The sequence below is a fragment of the Corylus avellana genome, chromosome ca1, assembly GCF_901000735.1.
Source record: "Corylus avellana chromosome ca1, CavTom2PMs-1.0".
NCBI classification, from domain to species: Eukaryota; Viridiplantae; Streptophyta; class Magnoliopsida; order Fagales; family Betulaceae; genus Corylus; species Corylus avellana.
The window spans coordinates 3,914,953-3,938,024 of NC_081541.1; the positions used below are offsets into that span (position 1 = coordinate 3,914,953).

Sequence of the window (23,072 nt, forward strand, 5' to 3'; positions counted from 1 at the left end):
TATTTCCTCTGGAGATCAAATTGCTGATGTTTTTACAAAGGGACTTTCTTCTACTCAATTTTTGTTCTTCAAGTCCAAGCTCATGGTGGTTCCCCCCATTCGCTTGCGAGGGGCTGTTAGAATACATACTGCAACCTGTGATACACCTCCATCAGTTACTCAAGCTACACCTGATTTGGAATGTGTTGTCCAAGGCTAAGTTGAGAATAAATCCTCACAGACTGTGTTCGTGCAATAAAAAGAAGATCATGCCAGTTGTTGTCAATAGTATCATATCTCAATAAGAAAGGAAAGATGTGAACAAGTCAATGAGGAAAGATCCATACATATCAAATATGTCCAAGATTTGATACACTAACGTGTTGCTCAAGCTCATATAAAAAGGAAAGAGAATAATCAAGATAAAGAAGGAATTAGAGTCAATCCCATGTAATTAGAAATCAGTGTTTTGTTTTCTATTTTTGTTATACTGCTGTATATATGTATATATGTGTAAGACATCCTATGTGATTATTCATTCAATAATAAAAACTACCATTTTGGTGTCTCATTGTTTTAGTAACGTGTTTCTGCAGAGTTGAAACCGCAGTTTTGTGTTTGGTTGTATGTTGTTGCATAATTGTTCCAGTTTTGTCAAAATTGGAGGGTTTCATTATCCAAAAAAAAGAAAAAAAAAAAGAAAAGGCATTACTTTACGGGTGAGTTTTGTCAAAGGTATATATGCTTTTTGATTTTTTATTTTTATTCAAAGTGGGGAAGGGGAAAGGGAATTACAAGAAAATAAAAAACAAAGGAGAAATAGCCTTCCGAAGAACAGTCGGGAATGGGTCAAATGAATGACTCACCCCATTGAGTGAACTGAAACGGCCAATAAAGGCTATAAAATATGGCAGGATTTTGTAAACAGAACAAAACCCATCAGGGTTACCATCACGACCATCAGTGGTAGATAGAAGAAACCAAATCCGACCATCAGTAGTCGATAAAGAGATGAAGAATTATGTCAAAAAATGAAAATGTGACCAGTTCAAGGAACTGGCCAGGAAATAGAAACACAAGAAACATAAAATTACAAGGAAAAATAAAAGAAAAGCAAATAAAATCTTAGCACAACAACACCAACGATGGACAAGGTGGAGGAAGGCGACTGGACCCGATGCGGGGAAGCCATTGGCTGGCGCATGAGGACCACCCTCTAGCAATACCAACGATGGACAAGGTGGAGGAGCAATTGGACCCGATGCGGGGAAGCCATTGGTTGGCGCATGAGGACCACCCTCCAGCAATACCAACGATGGACAAGGTGGAAGAAGGCAATTGGACCCGATGCGGGGAAGCCATTAGTTGGCGCATGAGGACCACCCTCCAGCAATACCAACGATGGACAAGGTGGAGGAAGGCGACTGGACCCGATGCGGGGAAGCCATTCGTTGGCGCATGAGAACCACCCTCCAGCAATGGTTGTTGGGAGGTAGGAAAAAGCCACAAAAGCGGTTAGCGGCAGTGATGAGTTTTATCAAAGGTATATTTATGTAAGCTCTTGACTTTTATCATAGGGTGAGTTTTACTTAGTGTCTTTCATAGGTTAAATCTAATATTAATCTTATGTATATAAGTGTTTTTGGTATCATCTCTTTGTAAGTTGGTTTTCAAAAGTGAGTTATATTTAAAGTTTGTATCAATCAATGAAAATGATGAGGACAATTTTATTAGTGGTCTTGTTTAGCAATAGGAAAGGAGATTATTGATTTGAATTTTTGTATAAGCATAGGCGTAGCCAGAAATTTTAGAGTAGGGGCAATTTTTTTTTTCTTTTTTTAAAAAAATGTGGGGAGTAAATTAACTTTTTGAGGCCTCATAAAAAAATATATATATATATATTTTTGGAAGATTTTTTTAAATTTTTGGAGACAACTTATCGTTGATTTGTATATTAGAATAAAGCTAAGCTTTGACAGTACTCTACTTTCATGTTTTTTGATTTAAATAACAACTTTTGACCATTACGCGTGAACATCGATTTTGCCAAAATGAATTAGAATCTGCATATCGTTTTTCAAAAACGCAGTAGCGTATATACATAAATAATTGACCATTTCTCTTTCCAATAAAACAATCTATTGCATGCCATTGCACTATGGACAAAACACTTTGAATTGAACCAAATTTTGTTACAATATAGATTTTCTATATATTGGGTTTATATTTTTTTATATTATACGTGTGAATGTAATCAAATCTTAATTTGTGTTCACGTGTCGGGTTCAGGTTATGTTGAGGAAAAAGATTTTCTCCATTTCAAAATCTCTCAATTTCCTTTATTTAGTGTATTTTGAAGAGTAGTGTTGTCCAAAAGTTTTAATGATGGTAGTGCATTAAATGCAATACCCTTCAAAATGCACTAAATTGAGGAAATAGAAGGATTTTGAAATGGAGAGGATCCTATTCCGTATGTTGATGCGTGAGTATAAGGTTATATAAGTTCATCATAATCTGACTCATTTAATTAAACGGATTATAATATTCAATTTTAACTTGTTAATTTCGTGTTGAATTAGCTAGTAAAGCGTGACAATAATTAACAATCATAAATGTCACTTGTCAAGTTCGAGTCATGTTGATGCTTGAGTATACAAACAACATAAATAAATTCTAATACGAGCTATTCAATTAAATAGGCTGAACCCAAAACCTTGTCCACTAATTTTATTTTAAGTTTGTTTCAAGTTAAATGTAATAGGTACTCACAATATATATATATATATATATCAACACTAGGTGTAGGGGCCACGCGATTGAAAGCAAATAAAATAGGAGAGTGATAGTTTTGGAATCAAGTGTTTAAAAGTTTAGTTGCATTATTACATAGCAAGTAGGAGAGGACAAGGCCTTGCCCCATGAGGGGTTTAATAATCATTCAACAAAAATCTACGAAAATACAAATCGGTAGCTTCTAAGTTCCGACTTTTGTTTACGATAATATCAAAAGATAATAACATGCTCTCCACATCAATGACAAAATGTGAAAGAGAATATACATATTATAACACACACACACATATATATATATATATATATATATATATTGCGAAAGTTTTACTATAAAGTCATAATTAAGGTTACAGCCTTAACCCGGAACACTCTTGTAAATGTTTTAACAATCGGTCAACACATGGAGATGATCACCTGGTTCGTCGTACTCATCACCATCTGCATCACAGCCCTCCTCAACCTCCTGTTCATTCGCAAGAAAAGCTCCAGAACCCAGCAGCTCCCTCCTGGACCCTTCACCGTCCCCATCCTCGGTAGCATCCTATGGCTCCGCAAGTCCTCTTCTGAGCGCGAGCGAATGGTCCGCAACCTCCACAACAGGTATGGGCCCATACTCACCCTCCGCCTCGGCTTGCGCCCAACTATAATCGTGGCCAACCGAGGCCTAGCCCACAAAGCCCTCGTCCAGAACGGCGCCGTATTCGCCGACCGTCCACCCGCCCCTCTCACCTCCAAGATCTTTAATAGCAACCAGCACAACATCAGCTCCTCGTTCTACGGCCCCACGTGGCGCATCCTCCGCCGCAACCTCACCTCCGAGATCCTCCACCCTTCGCGCGTCAAGTCCTACACTCGCGCCCGCAAGTGGGTCTTGGACATCCTCATCAACCGCCTTATATCTCACTCCACGACCGAATCCGGAAACGTTAAACCTGTTGTCGTGATTGACCATTTCCAATACGCCATGTTTTGTTTGCTGGTACTCATGTGCTTCGGAGACAAGCTTCGCGAGACCCAGATAAAAGAAATCGAAGACATCCACCGTCGCCAGCTTTTGAGCGCCGAACGTTTTAACATACTCAACTTTTGGCCTAGGCTTGGAAAGATAATATTCCGTAAGCGTTGGAAGGAGTTCTACAATATTTTCGAAGCCCGGAAGGCCGTACTAATGCCTTTGATAGAAGCGAGGAAGAGAGCGAGGCAGGAAAGATTAAACAAGGCAAGAGAGGATATCCAGCTGCAACAAGACAAAGATGATGACGACTTTGTGGTGTCGTACGTGGATACGTTGTTGGATTTGGAGTTACCGGAGGAGAAGAGGAAGCTTGAAGACGGGGAAATGATTAGCTTGTGCTCGGAATTTCTCAACGCGGGCACGGACACTACGTCCACGGCGTTGCAGTGGGTAATGGCGAATTTGGTGAAATACCCACGCGTCCAAGAGAAGGTTTTGGCAGAAATTAAAGGGGTCGTTGTGGGGGATGGAGAGAAGGAGGTGAAGGAGGAGGATTTGCACAAGCTGCCGTATTTAAAGGCAGTGGTTTTGGAGGGTTTAAGGCGGCACCCACCTGCGCATTTCGTGTTGCCACACGCGGTGACAGAGGATGTGGTTTTGGATGGCTACTTGGTGCCCAATAATGCCAGTTTGAATTTCATGGTGGCGGATATGGGATGGGACCCCAAGGCCTGGGAGGATCCGATGGCGTTCAAGCCTGAGAGATTCTTGAGTGGTGGAGGAGGGGAAGTGTTTGATATAACGGGAAACAGGGAAATAAAGATGATGCCTTTTGGGGCAGGGAGGAGGATTTGTCCTGCTTCTGGTTTGGCAATGCTTCATTTGGAGTATTTTGTAGCCAATTTGGTATGGAATTTCGAGTGGAAGGCTGTGGATGGAGATGAGGTTGATTTGTCAGAGAAGCAAGAGTTCACGATGGTGATGAAGTATCCATTGAAGGCCCATCTATCTCCCAGGTGATCTCGAACCGAATAATATTCCATTAATGGAAGAGTATTTTTGTTTTTTCAATTTTTGAGGGGACAAAAATATCCCTTCCAATATAGCTAATGGAATATTGTGTAGAAGAGGATCCTAATTCGTTTTGAATGGTCTGGTTGATTTTCTAGGTAAGATGTCAATGTTAACTTTGAATTAAATGAAGGAATGGAAGCCTGTGCGTTTCTGTGTGGCTCTGGCTCTCTCTGTTTTTTCTGTTTGTATATATGCCCTCGGCCTTGTGAACCTTAATTGGACCGACTCTTTCAATAGACCTATGCTTTCTGCCTGTTTGGGAATATATGAGGTTTCAATAAAGAGTAATATATACTATATTGATAATTATTGATTATAACTTACATCTGCTGGATCGCCTTCTCTTATACCCAAATAAAGGGAGACCATTAGAGGCCTGATTCGAATTTAAATGTCAATGCCTTACATAAATAACTTTGCTGTTGAACTCTTCCCCATTTGAAGGAGACAACCGTCACCATAAGTCTGTTGGCTCCTATGATGGATTTGTCTTGGTGTTCTTTGTCAGTATGCATTTGTTTTTTGCTTGTTCTATGTCATCTTATTAATTTTTCCATGTAATTAATTTAAAGAAATGTTTTCACAGGACTATAATCTTTTAAATTGTTATGTGCTTAAATCTTATTTTGGCAAATTTATATTGAAAGGTAAAATGGAGTTAACTTTTAGTAATAGTACCATTTCAAGGAGTACGTATTTGAGAGCGTGTAGCATTTCTCAATTTTAAAAACTTGCTTGGTTGATGAGATATATACAGGCTCGGATGGTGTGCTGAGGTGAGGACTAAGGATGTGGAAGATGGAATTCAATGGAGGCCCATTTTATGCGGATAGGGATGGAGTGCTACAATTTATATGTTTGGAAGCGAAAAAAAGAAAACAATATTAGACGTAGAAATCAAATCCTTACAGAGGAGAAAATTCTTTTACATATATCAAGTGGGAGGTTAGATCACCTGTTATTACAAATCAAGGGAGAATGAAGAACTTTGTGGCAGCTGGGGTTGATTCCTATAGCTGATTCTACAAAGGGGAAAGTTCAAGAGTCTCTCTCCTTAACCGTTCATGTCCCTCCTCTCCTTCACACATGGTTTGATGGAAATGTTGCAAGTGGATATCAAGCTTAAGATTTGCAGAGGTACATCAGTTCGCAAAAGCTTACTCAGCTGCAAAGCTTATGGTCAAAACTGCTCGAAAACCACCCTAGAATCTGGAAATCGATTTCTGGCCAAGTACTGTGCTAAAAAACTGTCCAAGGACTGATGGCCTCTTGCTGTTAATAATGGAAAAGTTGTCTTAAAGTGAGAATGCTCTCCAAAAACTCTTTGAGTCCCCAAGAAGGTCTCGGGTTTCTATTGATTAGTTGTCTGTGAATGAAATTTTTAGTTATGTCCTTATTCCTGGAGCCGAAGATCAAAACCCAGTTGCCACGAATTGAAAAGTTTGAGAGGTGTTTGGTGCGTTAGATTTTTGTGGTTTGTGGGCAGTGTGGTTGCCTAGGCAGAATTTATACGCTACTAATCAGATCACAAAGAAATGAGTTGCCATCAGGGTGAAGATCAGTCATCAATAGTATGTTAGAGATGATGGGAGCTGAGGTCCAATCTGAGAAGAGGGAGAGCTGGTTGATTACCAAAATAGTTTCCAATGAATCACCTTCAAGCAGCGTATTAGAACAGCCAAAAGAGGGCAAGATTTAGAATCACCTTCAAGCAGAATCTTCGTACACCCATTAGAGCAGCCGTAGCTTCCCCTTTGTTCACATCAGAGTAGAACAATTTCTTAGTAAAAGCCATAAGAATATCACCCTTGTCATTGCTCAACACTCCCGCCGAAACAGAGAGAATCCTTTACAGCCACGTCAAAATTGATATTCAAGGAGCCTGGAGGAGGGGGGTGCCAAATGGAAAGACGAAAAGGAGAGGACTTTCAGACTGTAAGGTGAGTTCGGATCACATTAGCAAGTCTTTATAGCTCGGCTTGAACTATAACTCAAGCTTAGCTCGAATAAGCATCTTCATAAACAAGCCAATCTTAAAATCTTAAAATCTTAAAGCTTGACTTAACTTGGCTCCATTACAACCTTACACTTGATTTTGACAAATAGGACGGAGATGAACAAAAAGAGACTTATGCATCTAGGGTCCTTTTTTTTTTGCAAATAAACTATTGGATTTATGGCACATGGGAGAAGGTTGATTTGTGAAAAAAATTGTACATCATATGTACAAGAAAGTGTGCAAAGAGTGTGAGAGTAAAAGTGTGCGTAGTATATTTCTCAATTGTAAAAGTTTGCTTGTTTGATGGATTGAGATTCTCTCATATTTTCTAAAATACGAGATTTTCATATTTTAAAATCTGAGCCTTATATTTCATCTAATGGTCTAAATAAATGCAGAAGTTTGTGTGTTATTGAGGTAATTACTTTTAGCAAACTTCTGAGGGAATCCAAATCCAACGATAAAATATATAAAAGTGGTTGAAGCTCATCAAACCTCACATGGAGCACGGCCCCATCATTCACATCAAAAAAATTATTTTTGATTTAGGGCAATGGAAGCTGTTTTTCTCGTGGTGTATTATGTCAATTCTTGTTGGCTGGAAAACGTTCTACAAAGACCGGAAAGGAACATTTCTGTGAGTGTCTGGTGAATGGTAAAGACAGAAACCAACTTAAAAGGAAAGTGATATATTGCCTATTCGTATGCAATGGACCCCTTTACTATAATGTCTCAACTACAGAAACCTACGGCTATGGTCATTGTATTACAAATTTCTACAATCATGTCGTTCACAACAAAAAATTATTTTTTCCTAGTATAGAATTTTTCATTGTATTACAAATTTCTACAAGTTCACTCCGAGCGCAACCGATTTTCAAGCTTAAAACTTGCATATAACTTTGTCAAGTATAATGTAGATTGTAAGTCAAAGGTAAGGATGGACAGATTAACCGTTTACCGCTTACTGACCGCCTATCAACCACCACTGAACCATCACCGACCGACAATCAACTTTCAGTGATTGGTGGGCGGAATAAAAATACTATTTCAACGTCGATTTGAAATAAAGATAATTTTTTGATGTGAATGACTTGATTATTCTTCTTATCCTTTAAACCCTCTGACCAAGAAAAAGATCAACTTAATTCACTCCACAAGGAAGCCACAACAATTAAGAAAAGAAACATGAATAAAACTGTGTAACTATAATGTTAAATAAATAATAATGTGAGATTGGTTCATCGAAATATACCAATTTATTTCAACTTATAAGAAGGTGTCATATCCTTTTAAGAGTTATGGAGATAAATTTGAAAATTAAGTCCACTAAATAACATTAAGTACTGTATTAAAAAAAAAAAAAAAAAAGTCATTTAGAGTTTTCAATGAGAAAAGAAAAAAAATCTCTACAAAATGAGTTGTTGGGCCATCAACACTTACTCGAAATCTTACTGATCATAAATAATAAATTCCATTAATATGAAAGACTTTTTTTTTGTGGGGTGGGGGGGAAGAATTCAGCATGACATAACATTTAACCCTTATTTTTAATGTAATCCTCATCTTACCCGTTAAAAAGAAATGGTACAATAATTTTTGTTAGCGTGTCGGATTCAAGCGGTTGTTTTTGCGTAGCAAAAATAACAGTTTAGTTGCATAGCAAGTAGGAGAAGACGAGGTCATGGGGATTGATAAAGATGATTGATTCGAAACCTTAGGAAAAAAACAAAAAAAAAACAAAAAGAAGATAACGACATGCTCTCCCCCATCAGTGAGAAATAGTCAACAACAATAAAGTCATGATTAAGGTTACAGGTCACAAAGAACCCAGAATACAGTTGACCCCTCTTGTTCCAGTAATTCGTCATCATGGAGACCTGGTTCCTCATACTCAGCACCATTTGCATCACAACCATCCTCACCCTTCTCATCATTCCCAAGAAAACCTCCAAAACCCAGCGGCTCCCTCCCGGACCCTTCACCGTTCCCATTCTCGGCAACTTCCTATGGCTCCGCAAGTCCTCCTCCGAGCGCGAGCGAATGCTCCGCAACCTCCACGCTGGGTATGGGCCCATACTCACCCTCCGCCTCGGCTCGCGCCCGACTATAATCGTGACCAACCGAGTCCTAGCCCACAAAGCCCTCGTCCAGAACGGCGCTGTATTCGCCGACCGCCCACCCGCCCTCCTCACCACCAAGACATTTACCAGCAACCAGCACAACGTCAACTCCTCATTCTACGACCCCACGTGGCGCATCCTCCGCCGCAACCTCACCTCCGAGATCCTCCACGATTCGCGCGTCAAGTCCTACACCCGCGCCCGCAAGTGGGTCTTGGACTTCCTCATAAACCGCCTTATATCTCACTCCACGACCGAATCCGGCAACGTTAAACCTGTCGTCGTGGTTGACCATTTCCGATACGCCATGGTTTGCTTGCTGGTACTCATGTGCTTCGGGGACAAGCTTCGCGAGACCCAGATAAATGAAATCGAAGACGTCCACCGTCACCTGCTTTTGAGAGCTGAAGGTTTTAATGTACTCAACTTTTGGCCTTGGCTTGGAAAGATAATATTCCGTAAGCGTTGGAAGGAGTTCTACGATATTTTCGAAGCCCGGAAGGCTGTACTAATGCCTTTGATAGAAGCGAGGAAGAGAGCGAAGCAGGAAAGATTAAGCAAGGCAAGAGAGAATGAGGAGGAGGAGTTTGTGGTGTCGTACGTGGATACGTTGTTGGATTTGGAGTTGCCGGAGGAGAAGAGGAAGCTTGAAGAAGGGGAAATGGTTAGCTTGTGCTCGGAGTTTATCAACGCGGGCACAGACACTACGGCCACGGCATTGCAGTGGATAATGGCAAATTTGGTGAAATATCCACACGTGCGAGAGAGGGTGTTGGGAGAGATTAAAGGGGTGGTTGTGGGGGATGGAGAGAAGGAGGTGAAGGAGGAGGATTTGAATAAGTTGGGGTATTTGAAGGCAGTGGTTTTGGAGGGTTTAAGGCGGCACCCACCTTCGCGATTTGTGCTGCCACATGCGGTGACAGAGGATGTGGTTTTGGAAGGCTACTTGGTGCCCAAGAATGCTACTTTGAATTTCTTGGTGGCGGATATGGGATGGGACCCCAAGGTGTGGGAGGATCCGATGGAGTTCAAGCCTGAGAGATTCATGATCGGTGGTGGAGGAGGGAAAGTGGTCGATATAACGGGAAGCAAAGAGATCAAGATGATGCCTTTTGGGGTAGGGAGGAGAATTTGTCCTGGGGCTGGCTTGGCCATGCTTCATTTGGAATATTTTGTGGCCAATTTGGTATGGAATTTTGATTGGAAAGCTGTGGAGGGAGATGAGGTTGATTTGTCAGAGAAGCAGGAGTTCACAGTGGTGATGAAGTATCCATTGAAGGCTCATCTATCTCCCAGGTTTTAAATGCATGGTTTGTTATGACTACATGCGTAAATCTATAGGTAATAATTAAGATGCCAATGTTAACTGTGAACCAAACTCCACAGCTATATTAATAAATCGATGCCTGATCTGTTTACTAAATAGAAATAATAGAAATTGTATTACTAATTTCTGCCGGCCAGTTTGGAAATATGAATGTCAAAGCTAGTTTGGCAACAATTGAAAATCTTTAATAATCTTGTATGCTTTATTGTCTTTTAATAATTTATACAAAAACCCAAAAGAAAAGTAAAAAAGACGCATGTAGAATAGTGGAATGATAAAACAATTGAAGCTGCAGATCCATGTCGTAAGTATTTATTTTTTGTCTAGTGAGTATCTATTACAAGCTCCTTTTTTTTTTTTTTAATAAGTAATATTAATTTTATTAAAAAGAGTAAGTCGCAGCCTAATTATATAGAAAATATACAAGAAATACACCCAACTAGAAGAAAAAAAAATGAAAGATAGAAATATTAAAGTTAAAGACAGTTGTCCCGTGATAAAATGTCTTTAAAAAAAAAAATCTTTAATTTTACTGTTGTCCACTCATGATCTACAAAACTTCAGTCATTTCTCGTACACCCAATTACCAACCCCAATTCTCGTACATTTAATAATTTGATGTTATTAAGAAAAGTATTTAATTGCCACTAAACCTCTTCTAGGTGGCAATATTATTCTGGCATAGTTTACAATAATAACACAGTTCTGTGCTATCTACCATGCATATTAAAAATAAAAAAATAAAAAATATGAATCTCTTGTGAACATTTCTAGTATATATGGCTTTGCAACTTTTATAAGCTGCAACATCCAGCCATGATTAATAATAATAAAAAGTCTAAATAACCCCACTTATACTAACATCTCATTTTTCATCTCTTAAATTGTGTTGCATAATTTTTTTCCTTTGAAAATATCATTCTTCAGGAGGCACCGCACTTGTTGCCGAAAGCAGCATGTTATTATTGCACACCACACGATGATGACACTAACCAGTTAATGCATGCCTGCTTTCACTTCAGTCACTGGTGATTGCACCCTCCATGGCATGCTGGATAAAATGGTCAGTGTTTGAAATTTAAGTGATCAATTAGTTCCCTACATCATCTCCATGCCACAGCAGTCATCCTTGAATAGAAAAAAGAGGAGGGACAGCAAGATTCTTTCTATGCAACTGTGTCATGTAAACTGATTTAAGTGATGTTTGCATCAGTCGTTGATGCCAAATGAAAATAATCTTGCTCCTAATGCTAATATGGATAATCATCTGATTTTTCTTCTTAAATCTTGAGCAATTACTTTAGAAATCAAGAATAAATTTGGGCAACAATGATAATATCACAACAGAGATGACATTGGACATGTCAGGTGCAAACTATATTACAAAAAAAAAAAAAAAAGTGGTGGGAATGATGAATATAATCCAGAGGCATAAACAAACCTCCCCCCAAGCATGTTCAATTAAATTTTAGCAATCTTCCATTTTCAGTTTCCAGTGCTGTATTAGCTGTCCTGGAAACTGAAAATAAAACAAGACTTTCAAGCTCATGAAATTTCAAGTACCCAACGGGAAGACGATATTTTTGTATGCAAATATAATCTCAACTAAAGACCAATTTTAGCAACAATGGAAGACTCGAGACAGTTAAACCAAAATAGAAGAGAACACATTGTCATGATTCAACAATAGTTTAAATCAAGAAGAAAATCTTTATAATTACACATACATATACATTGACCACTTAAAGCATTAAAGGTACTATCTCATATGAAACTTGAAGTTTGCGAACTGCATAAAGGCATATGCAAAAGTGAAACCGACTGGTTTTACCTGTGCTCTCCACAGTCACTCACAAACACAAAGAACAAATGTATATATTTTGTTCTCCTAGGTAAATAGAACTCTCACAATCATATAGGATAACAATTCCTCCATCCACCCTAGTTTATGGGGAAGGAGATTTCTTTCGGTTTAAAGACCATAGGCAAAACACACACACCAATGTAAACTTTCCCAAGTACTCAATGCAGGGAACATCCCTTAGACAAATCTATGGAAGTATACTATTTGTACAGATTATAACACAACACTATAAGCACAGCCACAGGAAACAAAGACAACAAGAAGCCACATAATCCTATGAAACAAGTCTCTTTCCATCTATCTACCGGTAAGTAAATACCTTCTAAGGTATGGTGCATCAACAAGAATCAACAATTCTTATGACAGAGGGATTGATATTAGTATGTAGAAGATATACAGTAAAGTGGACAAGCCTCCCACTCTAACCTGAAAGATCCCACAAACCTGACCAAACCAAAGCCTACTTTCAGACCTCAAATCCCATTTCAAGACAAAGTTCAACTGCTGCTAGCCCTTAGGATTGGGGTTGGGTCAATTTTCAACCTGACACAAACCACCCAGGTGGAAGCCCCACTTTGTTCGGCATTAAAGCCTCTTAGTTGGTTACTCCTAGCCATAATACCTACTATATTCTTCTTCCTTAGCTTTGGATGTAGTTTGATAGCTGACAAGCCAGAGCAAGCAGCTGCAACCAATGCTTACAGGGAGGACTTGGCAAATATATTCAGTAAAGGGTCCTATCCAGCTGCCTATAAACTACTTGTTCAATATCCGACATGGCTTCCACACACGAACCATACCCAAAAAGAGATTAAAAAAGAAAAAGAAAGAAAGAGTGAAGCTTACATGTACTCAACATCCGAAGAGTAGCCAGTGACATAACTGAAAGTTCTGAACCTTCCGATCCCTACTGTCTTCTCATTTGCTATCTATCGCACCATGGCTATAGAGGAAAATATATTCATTCTCTTGTAATCATATTAAGGATTTCATTTCTGCATCTGCTTTTGATAAAGAGATCTGGGTTCTGTCGTGATTAACATCATAATTTCTACCTCCGCCAGCAATTGTTTCCCCTCTTTCTCGTCCAGGTGACAGTTCCAATTACAAATTACTTCAACTTCAACAAATCAGGCAAACGATACTTCAACCACTTGTTACTTAGATAATAAATCCCATCAACTTAAGCCACAAAGATTCAAAAAACCCACAATTAGACAATCAGATGCATCAGTTTTGCAGTTTTCCATAAATTTCATGCATCAACAACTTGGAGTTATCAACCACGTGTTTGCTTTCATAAACAACTATATAATTACATAATTCATGCCTTGGTGCTGGCCTGAGTGATCGTAATTCAGTGAAGGGATTCGTGATCACAGATTTTTGGTACAACTCCCTGGCTGGATGGACATGCTTCCACCAGAAATCAGAGAGTGCTATCTTCAACACATACCAGTATTCTATATCTCTGTATAACCGAAATAGACTACTCCCTTTAGGAGTCGAAACATATAAATCCATCCAATCCCTGTCCATAATTTCCATTAAACCCTGAGCTTGTGAAATACAGTAAAGGGGGAACTCGTGTCCAAGGGAGAGCCTTGCTCACATCTCCATTGAAAAATGGGCACTTTATCTCAAGCACTCCCCGTGAAGGTAAACCCATAAACTAGCCTGTCAACTACCCCATCTGGTAAACCTGCTAGCCAATCATCTTCGGAGTTTCTCTCACCATAGACCTGAAATTCAGGAAACAAAACAGTATTTCCTGTTATGAGCTTGTATCTTTCAAGTGCTTCCTCTTCTTTGATATTGGTCCAACAGGTTTCCCGAAAATGGCTCAATTGCGCCAATTTTCTCTAACCACAGCTGGGCTCTTCGGCGAGGCCGAAAACCAATAGCCCCGGCAAAAGTGCTCGCCGTCAATTTATGCTTCCTGAGTTCTTGCCAGTTTTTGAACCAGTGCTGAAGACCACTCGATTGAAGAACAGAATAAGTTTTCATTCGATGCAAATTTTAGAGGGCGGCCAGATTGACTTGAAATTCTTCCAGAGGGATGATCTAGAACCTGGCTACTATAGTTCCTGCTATTGCTAGGATTCATGAAGAGCACACTTATGTATCAGCTACTCTTGTAACTTCTGATTTGACAGCCAGACAACAAGGAGGAGGCAAGAAGCAAGTTCTTCACTGCCCAAGAAAAACAAGCTTTACTGAGCACAAAAAGAATGGAGTAGATACAATGAAAAGATATACCATGAGACAGTCAAAATTATAAAATCTATGATTTAAACACGTGAAAATATTCAAAATAGTAAAATCATAGCAGCTCCATGAACATATAGAAATGAACTGGGAGTCCTATACACATAATATGATGGTCAACATAACTCAGGCCGTGTCAAACCATCACAAAAGGTCCAAGATCCAGAAACTAACTGAAGTGATCTAAATTTGTTATCAAAGCAATTCTTCTATACTTGCAGAAACTCTTATAAAGAAGGAGGTCATAAACAAGTGATGCTCTAACTAAAACGAGGAATTGGATAAAGTGGAGGATCAAAATCTTTTTTATTGATAAGTCACACACACACCCAGTAGGTCCTAAACTCACAACGTCACCCTCTACCTGGTTCTTACAAGGGAAGGAGGTGCTCTTTGAACTAGTAAAAAATAATCCATTTGATGAAGGAAGGGCAAAAGCACCAGTAGCAATGCAAGTCAGCAATAGGCCAAGAATGCATGCACTCGCATACATGCAAACGAAAACCAAAACTGTGGTGTTAGCAAGACCATCAATGAAGCTGGGTATCCACCGGAAATATAAACACACACACACACACACATAAATGCAAAACAAACTATCAGAGTTTGGGGTCAACAAGACCATCAATGAAGCTGGATATTTTCCGGAAACATATATAGTATATTCTTTTGATTTCCTTTCACAGTACCAAGTTCAGATTTTTGTCTGGCTACCTAGAAGCCAAGATTGAGTGGCATTATTTTTAAACATACTCTGAGAGGCCCCAAAAACACCTCCCTGGTAGCAATATATGTGAAACTGCTAAATAGTCTGTTGCTAGTGGGTTCTCTTAATCCCAGGTTCGAGTCCCCCCAGGTAAGTAAAAAGCACTATTCTTTTGTGCATTGGCTGGCAATAATTTTTGGGACAATTGAGTACAGTCCCCCTGATCTTAACCAGCTCTGGATATCAACTTCTCTGGTGTTGGGAGACCCAATCAGGTGTCTAATATACGCAGGCCCCTTTTTGTTTTCCTCTTTGCCACCAACAATGCCCAATGATCAATTGAACAATAAACACACTCCAAATACATTTCTTTGCTCCTCAGAAAAGATGAAAAATATTAAGCCAATAACTATACCTCCAAGTGTGCTAATAAAAATATCCCCAATGGGTAAAATTGAAAAGTAAACTGAGAAGGAAAAAAACAAGTATTTTATTTCATTACAGATGCATTTTGCTACTTCATACTGGAAGTACAACTAAGTTTTGCCGCTCTCATCACCAAGCTAGTAATCGTCTATTCAAATAATAACTTCTGTTTGTTTCCCAGGAAAGTTGCGTCTAAAATATAAAAAGCAGATTTTTTGCTTAAGAGCGAAAAATTGGGGAAAACGAAGAGAAAGAGGAAGTGATTGACCAAGCAAGCTTGCGAGGACTCCGAAGCATAGGGACTCCGATTCCGCCCTTAATTTAGCAATCGAAGAACTCTTGCGGCTCTGAATGCAAAGATCAAACATCTCTTCATGCCATGCTCGCTCTCTATCTCTCTCTTTCTGTGAATAAGAAATCAAACCCCTAGTTTGTAGAACAACTTCAGACACAGACATTCAAGGACGGAGAGGGTTTTAGATGGAGATAAGAGGGTTTAACGCCCCATGGATCAGAATTTAGGGCTGAGAACGGGTCGGATCGGCGGGTATTGGTTGTTTCGGATACCCGGCCCGCATGCTATGGGTTTTGAAATTTATGCCCGCGACCCGGCTAAAATAATCAATATCAGGTAATGTGGGGCGGGTAGAGCGGGTATGGCGGGGGAGGGGCGGGTATTTTGTTAGAGACTCACAATTGGAAAAAACTTCACGACGACAAATACTTGTCGTACACAAGGCCGGCAAGGAGGACTAAAGCCTTGGCGACAGAAAGACTATTGAGCTCGACCTGGGTGATGGCTTGGAGAGAGAAGTTGAGGGCGTCGGAGTAGTTGCTGCCGCCTGCCGGAGATGGCTTGGAGGGAGAGAGAGAGAGAGAGAGCTTCTGCAGTGAAAAAAAAAAAAAAGAGAGAGAGAGAGAGCTTTTTTTTTTGTCCTTTTTGCTTTTCTCTTTTTCTTTAGGTTTCATTGAAAAAAATTGTAGCTCTTACTAAACCTGATTCTTTGGCTTAAAAAAAAAATGTTTGGTTTTCTTTATTTGATCAAAATGGGGTAAATTATGTCCCCAAGAGGTAGTTCAATCGACTGTAGACCACGCCTAATGAAGCGAAGGTCACTAGTTCGAATCTCCCCTCCCCCTTCCCTTGTGTGGACATGTCAAAAAAAAAAAAACCAAAAAGGGTAAATTATAAAAACCACCCAAACTCTACCGAGTTAGGAACAATAGCAACTTAATTAGTAATTTAAGAAGATTTTTTATTTAAATTTAGTTGGAGAAATTTTCTCTAATTCAATTCATTAAATTAATGTCATTAAACATAGCTTGTAATTCTCACGTACATTTTTTTAAAATACAAGTGAAAATCACATATATTTTGAATTTGGGCACATGCTAATTTAATAAATTAGGTTAAATGAAATCAACAGAGAATGCATTACAAGAGTATGGTTGATAATGTTGTGAATAATGATTTTCATTTTTTTTTTTTTTTTTTTTGAGGTCTACATTTGAAAAATGTTTTGTGTTTTGACTAGTTTATTACCAATTATATATATGTTTTTACCCAAAAAAAGCAGAAATTCTATTTGGTAAATCGCATAAAAGACTTTAATTAAAGTTGCACAAAACCAAGACTACAACCAAAGGGAAGCAATAGTGAGCTAAACTACAACCCTCAGAGTTAGATCAACCCCAGTGTTTCTTAAAACCAGAACCTCAAAAGATTAGCCTTATATTGATAGATGATAGCAAGCTTTAGAACAAACAAAGTGGACTCGACTCAAATCGGAATCCTAAATTTCAAAAATCCATGTAGTTATGGATGTTTTGGGGGTTTAGAGAAGGCAACCAGCCGCAGTATGAAAATCGAGTGCATGAAACATTCGGGCACAAAAAAAAGTGTAGCTTCCTTTCAGTATTCCGTTTCCAAGACGCCATCAATGAGTCCAAACTCCATAGCCTGCAAGAAGGCAGCAATAGAATGTTGACAATTTGCAGTGGCAGGTGGAGCTCAAAATCTTAAACAAGTAGCAATCAGCAGCCAGAGAGAAAAATGGCACCACAAAAGTTGGAAGCGGTTAATGAAAGCTCTATTCCAGGATGCCATTTATGCAAGAGCATCACTGGAACAAGCAGTTGGAGAGGAAAGGGGTAGGGCGTGGGGTAAGGGAGGTTTTTACTAAGCACTGGCATTGAGCACCATGACCTCATAATCCAACATAAACTAGCATTTACTGACATTACCTCGGAAACAGACAGGAAACGATCCCTTTCAGTGTATTGTTGCACTCTCTCAAGACTTTGGCCGGTGAAAGTAGCATACATTTTGTCAATTTTCTGAGCAAAATTACCAAGGAGAGGAGCAATAAAATAATGGATCAGTAAAGAGTTTTTTATAGATGAGAAGCACGCAGCAGCGTTCACTGAAAATACTTTATTATTATTATTATTGGTAAGCTACACAGATATCTAGTAGGTCTTAGACCCAGTCTCACCCTCCACCCCATTCTTATGAGTTAATACCATCGAGTCAAAACTCATTGGCTGCAGCACAAGAGCATAGGTACATTATGAACCAAAACCTTCCACTTCTCAGAGTGATGTTTTTGAGCTATCTTTGTTGATATTGTAAAATCCATAATCGGAAGATAGGTTGCAATTAGTAGCCTACTACTGGTAGCCTGAGTTTTCTATTGATATAAATTTCAAAGCACCAAAATGACGATAGTACCAAATATGAAAATTATTTGGAACGGTCCAGCCCAATATGCCATATAACCTATAACTTCAGCTTCCCATACAGCCATTGATGCTCAAAATAAGCTGAGAAATTAGTCTTGTTTTCTTCAACTTTGACATTGTTAAAGTATTTATTAAATTTACCATTTCCTACTAGTTTAAACTTTTAGGATAATTGGTAATTTAATACACATAACCAAATTAGCCAAATAAATAAATAAATAATAATAATAATAATAATAAGAATCAGTTTACTTATTAGGTTCAGCTTGAATATAACTCAAGTACCCTAAAATGAACCCATCCAGAGATTAAGTTTCCAACTGAGAAAGGAAGGAGATAGACTCACGTGGCGAGATTGAACTGCTTCATTCACTTGGCGTCTCACATCCTCCACATGACCCTACAAGCAGATAAACTATAGTCAAATCTGTTGTTTGCAACAAATGAATCATACAGTATTTTTGAGACTCAATCGTTCAAATTGCAACATGCACTGAATTAAACAAAATTCTACAGGAACTTTCAGTTTTTGACGACTATGCATGCATATATCAATAGTTCATGAAGGCATGCACTTATACGTCATGCCTGGGGAAATGAACTAAATATAAAAGAAGATAGGGTGGACATGGAAAGATAGAACTTCTACTCTTCCTAGCTTAGCAAGTTATTTAGTATCAAAACAGATGCAGTCTCACGCACTAATCCCTACAGGTTCCCGTAAGGCGAGAACTTCAAGCCCGATTTCTGGATAAAAAGGATAAATTTTGACCTAATATTAAGGGATCCAAACCCAAACATTGCACATAAGACATGGGCACGCAGAATAAAGCAATTGCATCCTCCATGTCATTTCATGTTTTCTAAATCCAACACAAATAAAATCATTTGTAGCCAAAGTTGTCAGTTAGTAGCTCAACAGGTAAGTTAAGTAAGAAAGCCCTATTCCCAACCTCTCAAGTATAAGCCAGGCTGAGAAAATTATAAATACCAATGGCATAAATATAAGAGCAAAGCAATTATGCTTGATATGTTTTCAGGAGCCCCAATTTGTTTCATTTTTCATTTCGGTGCTTGTTTATATTTCTGACTACATTTTAAGGTCCACGTGTAGTTTCGACAACATACATGAGGGAAAGGAGGGGAAGCGGGCTACATGGTGTGCTTGATATACATTTTTGGTCACTTCCAAACAACTCAAGCTGTTGGGACTGAGAGTGTCAACACACCTTTCATGTAATATGGCAAAATAGGCCATGACAGTTCCAGACCAATTAAAACAGATTAATGATTTTCTTCCATAAACTGCTATAAACTATACAAAAAAGTTAGTTCATACCCCACATCCACTCTGTGGCTGATGTATCATAATCCGAGCATTAGGCATTGCATAACGCATTCCTTTTTCTCCACCAGCAAGAAGCAGGGCCACTTGGCTTACAGCTACTCCAAAACATACTGTACCAACCTTAGGCTTTATCTGTAAAAGGAATCACTATATGCTTACAGAATATAACATTTACTTGACAGAGAATGAAAGAAAAAGGTTCGATGGGTCTAAAGAGAAAAGGCATACACCAAATAATATCTAATGGAATTGCATGTCAATTATACAAATAAAAATGCTTTTACCTGCCTGCTGTTCTAAAAGATACAGAAACCAATGGCATAAAAAGTAAAATAAATGACGAATTTTATTTTATTTCTGCCGTAATTCACAAATGTTCACTTTCGTCTTCAATTCAGATTTGCTTATTATGGACATCAAGTAACCTATTGGATAACAAATATAACATTCATATCTATCTGAAACCTTAGCTTTTTTGTTCTTTTCATATAAACTAATCATCAACCTTTAGTTATGTTAGAAGAGTTTGTTAGGGTTAAAATAAAAAGTTGGTGACAGGGTTTTGTTACAGGGATATTTTGGTCATTGTGCAAAATATTACAATATATATATATATATAGAGAGAGAGAGAGAGAGAGAGAGAGAGAGAGAGAGAGAGATTATGAGATTAGAGAGGCAAGACACGAACATAAGCCTCCTCTTTCACTATTTTCTTTCTATGCAAACCCTACAACAAGTTATATACTCCTATTTTCCACTTTGTCCTCGCATCAAACCATCTATTCTGGACCAGCAACATGTAGTAGTCTATTCTACATCAAACTATCTTGGAAAAAGGATCCTGCCCAGCACCTGCAAATTTGATTAGGAGTAGATGGAATATTTGTCAGTTAGTGAGATGGAAGATAATGGTTAAATGGTTACTCTTGCTCATAATAATCTGAATTTGGGTATGAATACTTGATTTAATTAAATCAATTTAGGATTTATTTATAAGAGTTCATAAGGACCTGACAGTATTGCGTTTGCTGATATTAGGTCAATGATAATGCTTGTTCTCATCTCCTGGAAGGTCAAAGCGAGTAATGGTAGATTGCCAACACAGAGTAGTAAAGGTATGAAACAATAAAATAAGAAAAATAAATAAATAAACAAAAATATATAAAACCTTACCCATGACATGCAATCGTAGATTGCCAACACAGAGTAGGTGCTTCCACCAGGGCAGTTCAGATACAACTTCACAAGGTAAGCACAACAGAGTCAGAAATGAAAAAGAACCATGCATTCAAATTCTGGGTTTGTAACCCATATTTATAGGTTATAATGGTGGAAAAAGAAAATACCAAGATAGAAATAGAGCCCCACCAGTATATCTGCATCCTCATCAATAGTTGCCAAAGTAAGAAGTTGTGAAATAACTCGCTGAGCCATTTGTGAGTTGACAGGCTGACCAATGAAGATTATGCGATTCCCAAATAATACAGATGAGAGGTCCAAAATTCCTCTTGGCGTCAATACTGCTGGCATTATGGGTGGATTCCCCCTTTTGGCTTCTATTGCACCATAACTGTATAGGAAATGGATTTCATGAACTTATATATCCACATAATACTAATAAACAGAAAATTAAGAAAACATGGAATAGATTAGATATCTATAATTTAAATGCAGTGAAGGAGTTGATCTGAGTAACAACAGAAGAATAGTATGTATAATGTATTCTAAAGTAATTTTGCAAAGACTAACACAAACAACCATGGCATAGCTGCAATGCCTTGCATTGTTTCACATGTGCACCACTATACTTATTCATTTCAGAATCCTCATGCAACTTTTCAATGGAAATTTTATGAAAAATATACACATACTTGTTGTAAGATAATTCACCATAAAAAGAATAAAAACAATACAACATGGACAACAATCGTTTCAATCAAAAGGGTAAAAGAAATTCACCTTACATTAGCATCACAGAAATCCTTCTCTCCGATGTTTAAAGGTAACCCACCAGTCTTATTAGATAGTCCTGTCAAAAGATATGATCATCCCCTATAATTGTTCACTTCATTTGTGCATATAGACCAGTAACTGAACACAGAAACAGCCAATTATACGAAAAGCTATTATCAACACTGTCAAATACATATATGTGTGTGTGTGTGTGTGTGTGTGTGTGTGTGTACATAGATACATGTGGGCTAAAAAATAATCACTGTGTAAATATGTACTAATTGACATGTTGATATAAACGGCATCAAAATTATAGGCCAAAAAAAGACTGGGGGAAACAGATTTGACTTGACACGGTTTTTTTTTTTTTAAGCAATTTGACTTGACACAGTTAAGCTCAAAAAGATAAGGGCTTTTGATCAGCATGTATTGAACCCAGATGAAGCGTTGGTTAACAAAATTAAGCTTTAAAAAAAATTACAACTTGGGCAAGCCCGAAACGCGTAGTAATGCGAGTATTTAGGTCCAAAAACGCACAAGATTGTCACCTATGCTTACATCTGCAAACGTTTACAACCAAATTGGAAATTCATTAAAAAAATAAAAAAGTACCGATTGTTGAATAATTCTCTATGGACCTCGTTGAGTTTCTGCACCATAGCAAAAATGATTCTGGCATTAATAGAAGTAACTAAAAATTAAATGTTGAGAACAATAAAGAATAACTCGCCATTAAAGCAGCAATGGTGGTATAAACCAAGATGGCAGAAACCAGAGATGAGTACCTGTTAGGGAGTGAAGAAATGGGAAGCGAGGTTCTGTTGCGAGAAGCGATTGAGAACCTCAAAGGCGCTGAGATAGAAGCTGAAGCTATCATTTCTCAGAGAAAGACAGCCAGAGAGAGGAGAGGTTTCTCTAGGGGATAGAGGTTTCCCTGAACTCTTTATTCAAACTGAATCTCACTCCCTCTTGCAGTCGTATGTTTTCTGTCTGTCTGTCTTTCTTTTTTTTTTTTTTTGGGTGGTAGGGAAAAAATAAATGGAATTTAGCCTGTGGTAAAATACATGGAAATTTGCCTACTTAGCTATTTTACTTAGTGAAAAAATACAATTCTTTATTTTACCTATTGTTTTTTCACTACACACTTCAATAGATTCTCTATTTCATTCTCTACTTGCTTTAAAATATTATTTCTTATTTTTTTTTATTATATTATTGTCAACACTTAATTAAAAAGAAAAACAAACACATATATAGAAATCATTCATAAAAACAAAAATAAACAAATATGAGGAATATTCATTTCACATTTAGGTACTAATTCTTAAAATTAATAACATAAATAAATTTTTTCATCCAAGTGCAATTGATTTGTTTCTGTCAGTGTGTTTCCAAGCCAAAAAAAAAAAAAAATTGCATTAAATATTTGATCCAACTGCAATTAATTTGTTTCCATGAAATAAAATTTTCCTACATTCAATTTTTCCATCCAACTGTGTGAAGAAATTTTGTTAG

General features: G+C 38.0%; 3 protein-coding genes and 1 pseudogene across 4 annotated transcripts; 2 read left to right on the top strand and 2 right to left on the bottom strand.

Annotated features, from left to right (window-relative positions):
• Nucleotides 1-3,097: 3,097 nt before the first annotated feature.
• Nucleotides 3,098-5,066, top strand: LOC132167684 (cytochrome P450 89A2-like). The gene has a single exon (XM_059578694.1). It carries the CDS (start codon nucleotides 3,173-3,175, stop codon nucleotides 4,745-4,747), a length of 1,575 nt encoding a protein of 524 aa, XP_059434677.1. The 5' UTR covers nucleotides 3,098-3,172; the 3' UTR covers nucleotides 4,748-5,066.
• A 3,606-nt stretch (nucleotides 5,067-8,672) lies between these two features.
• LOC132167108 (cytochrome P450 89A2-like) lies at nucleotides 8,673-10,326 on the top strand. Its single transcript, XM_059578005.1, has one exon. It carries the CDS (start codon nucleotides 8,673-8,675, stop codon nucleotides 10,224-10,226), a length of 1,554 nt encoding a protein of 517 aa, XP_059433988.1. The 3' UTR covers nucleotides 10,227-10,326.
• A 1,582-nt stretch (nucleotides 10,327-11,908) lies between these two features.
• On the bottom strand, nucleotides 11,909-16,391 carry LOC132161585 (uncharacterized; annotated as a pseudogene).
• An 834-nt stretch (nucleotides 16,392-17,225) lies between these two features.
• On the bottom strand, nucleotides 17,226-22,537 carry LOC132168226 (ATP-dependent Clp protease proteolytic subunit 6, chloroplastic-like). Of its 2 annotated transcripts, XM_059579348.1 has the most exons (9): nucleotides 22,343-22,537; nucleotides 22,170-22,207; nucleotides 21,564-21,633; nucleotides 20,973-21,174; nucleotides 20,778-20,843; nucleotides 19,596-19,736; nucleotides 18,603-18,656; nucleotides 17,759-17,851; nucleotides 17,226-17,474 (listed from the first exon to the last, which is right to left on the bottom strand). In XM_059579348.1, the coding sequence occupies exons 1-9, from the start codon at nucleotides 22,432-22,434 to the stop codon at nucleotides 17,427-17,429; spliced, it is 804 nt and encodes a 267-aa protein (XP_059435331.1). In that variant the 5' UTR covers nucleotides 22,435-22,537; the 3' UTR covers nucleotides 17,226-17,426. The 2 variants fall into 2 exon arrangements, with proteins under 2 accessions (XP_059435331.1, XP_059435332.1); XM_059579349.1 differs by lacking the exon at nucleotides 17,759-17,851.
• Between the last annotated feature and the right edge of the window lie 535 nt (nucleotides 22,538-23,072).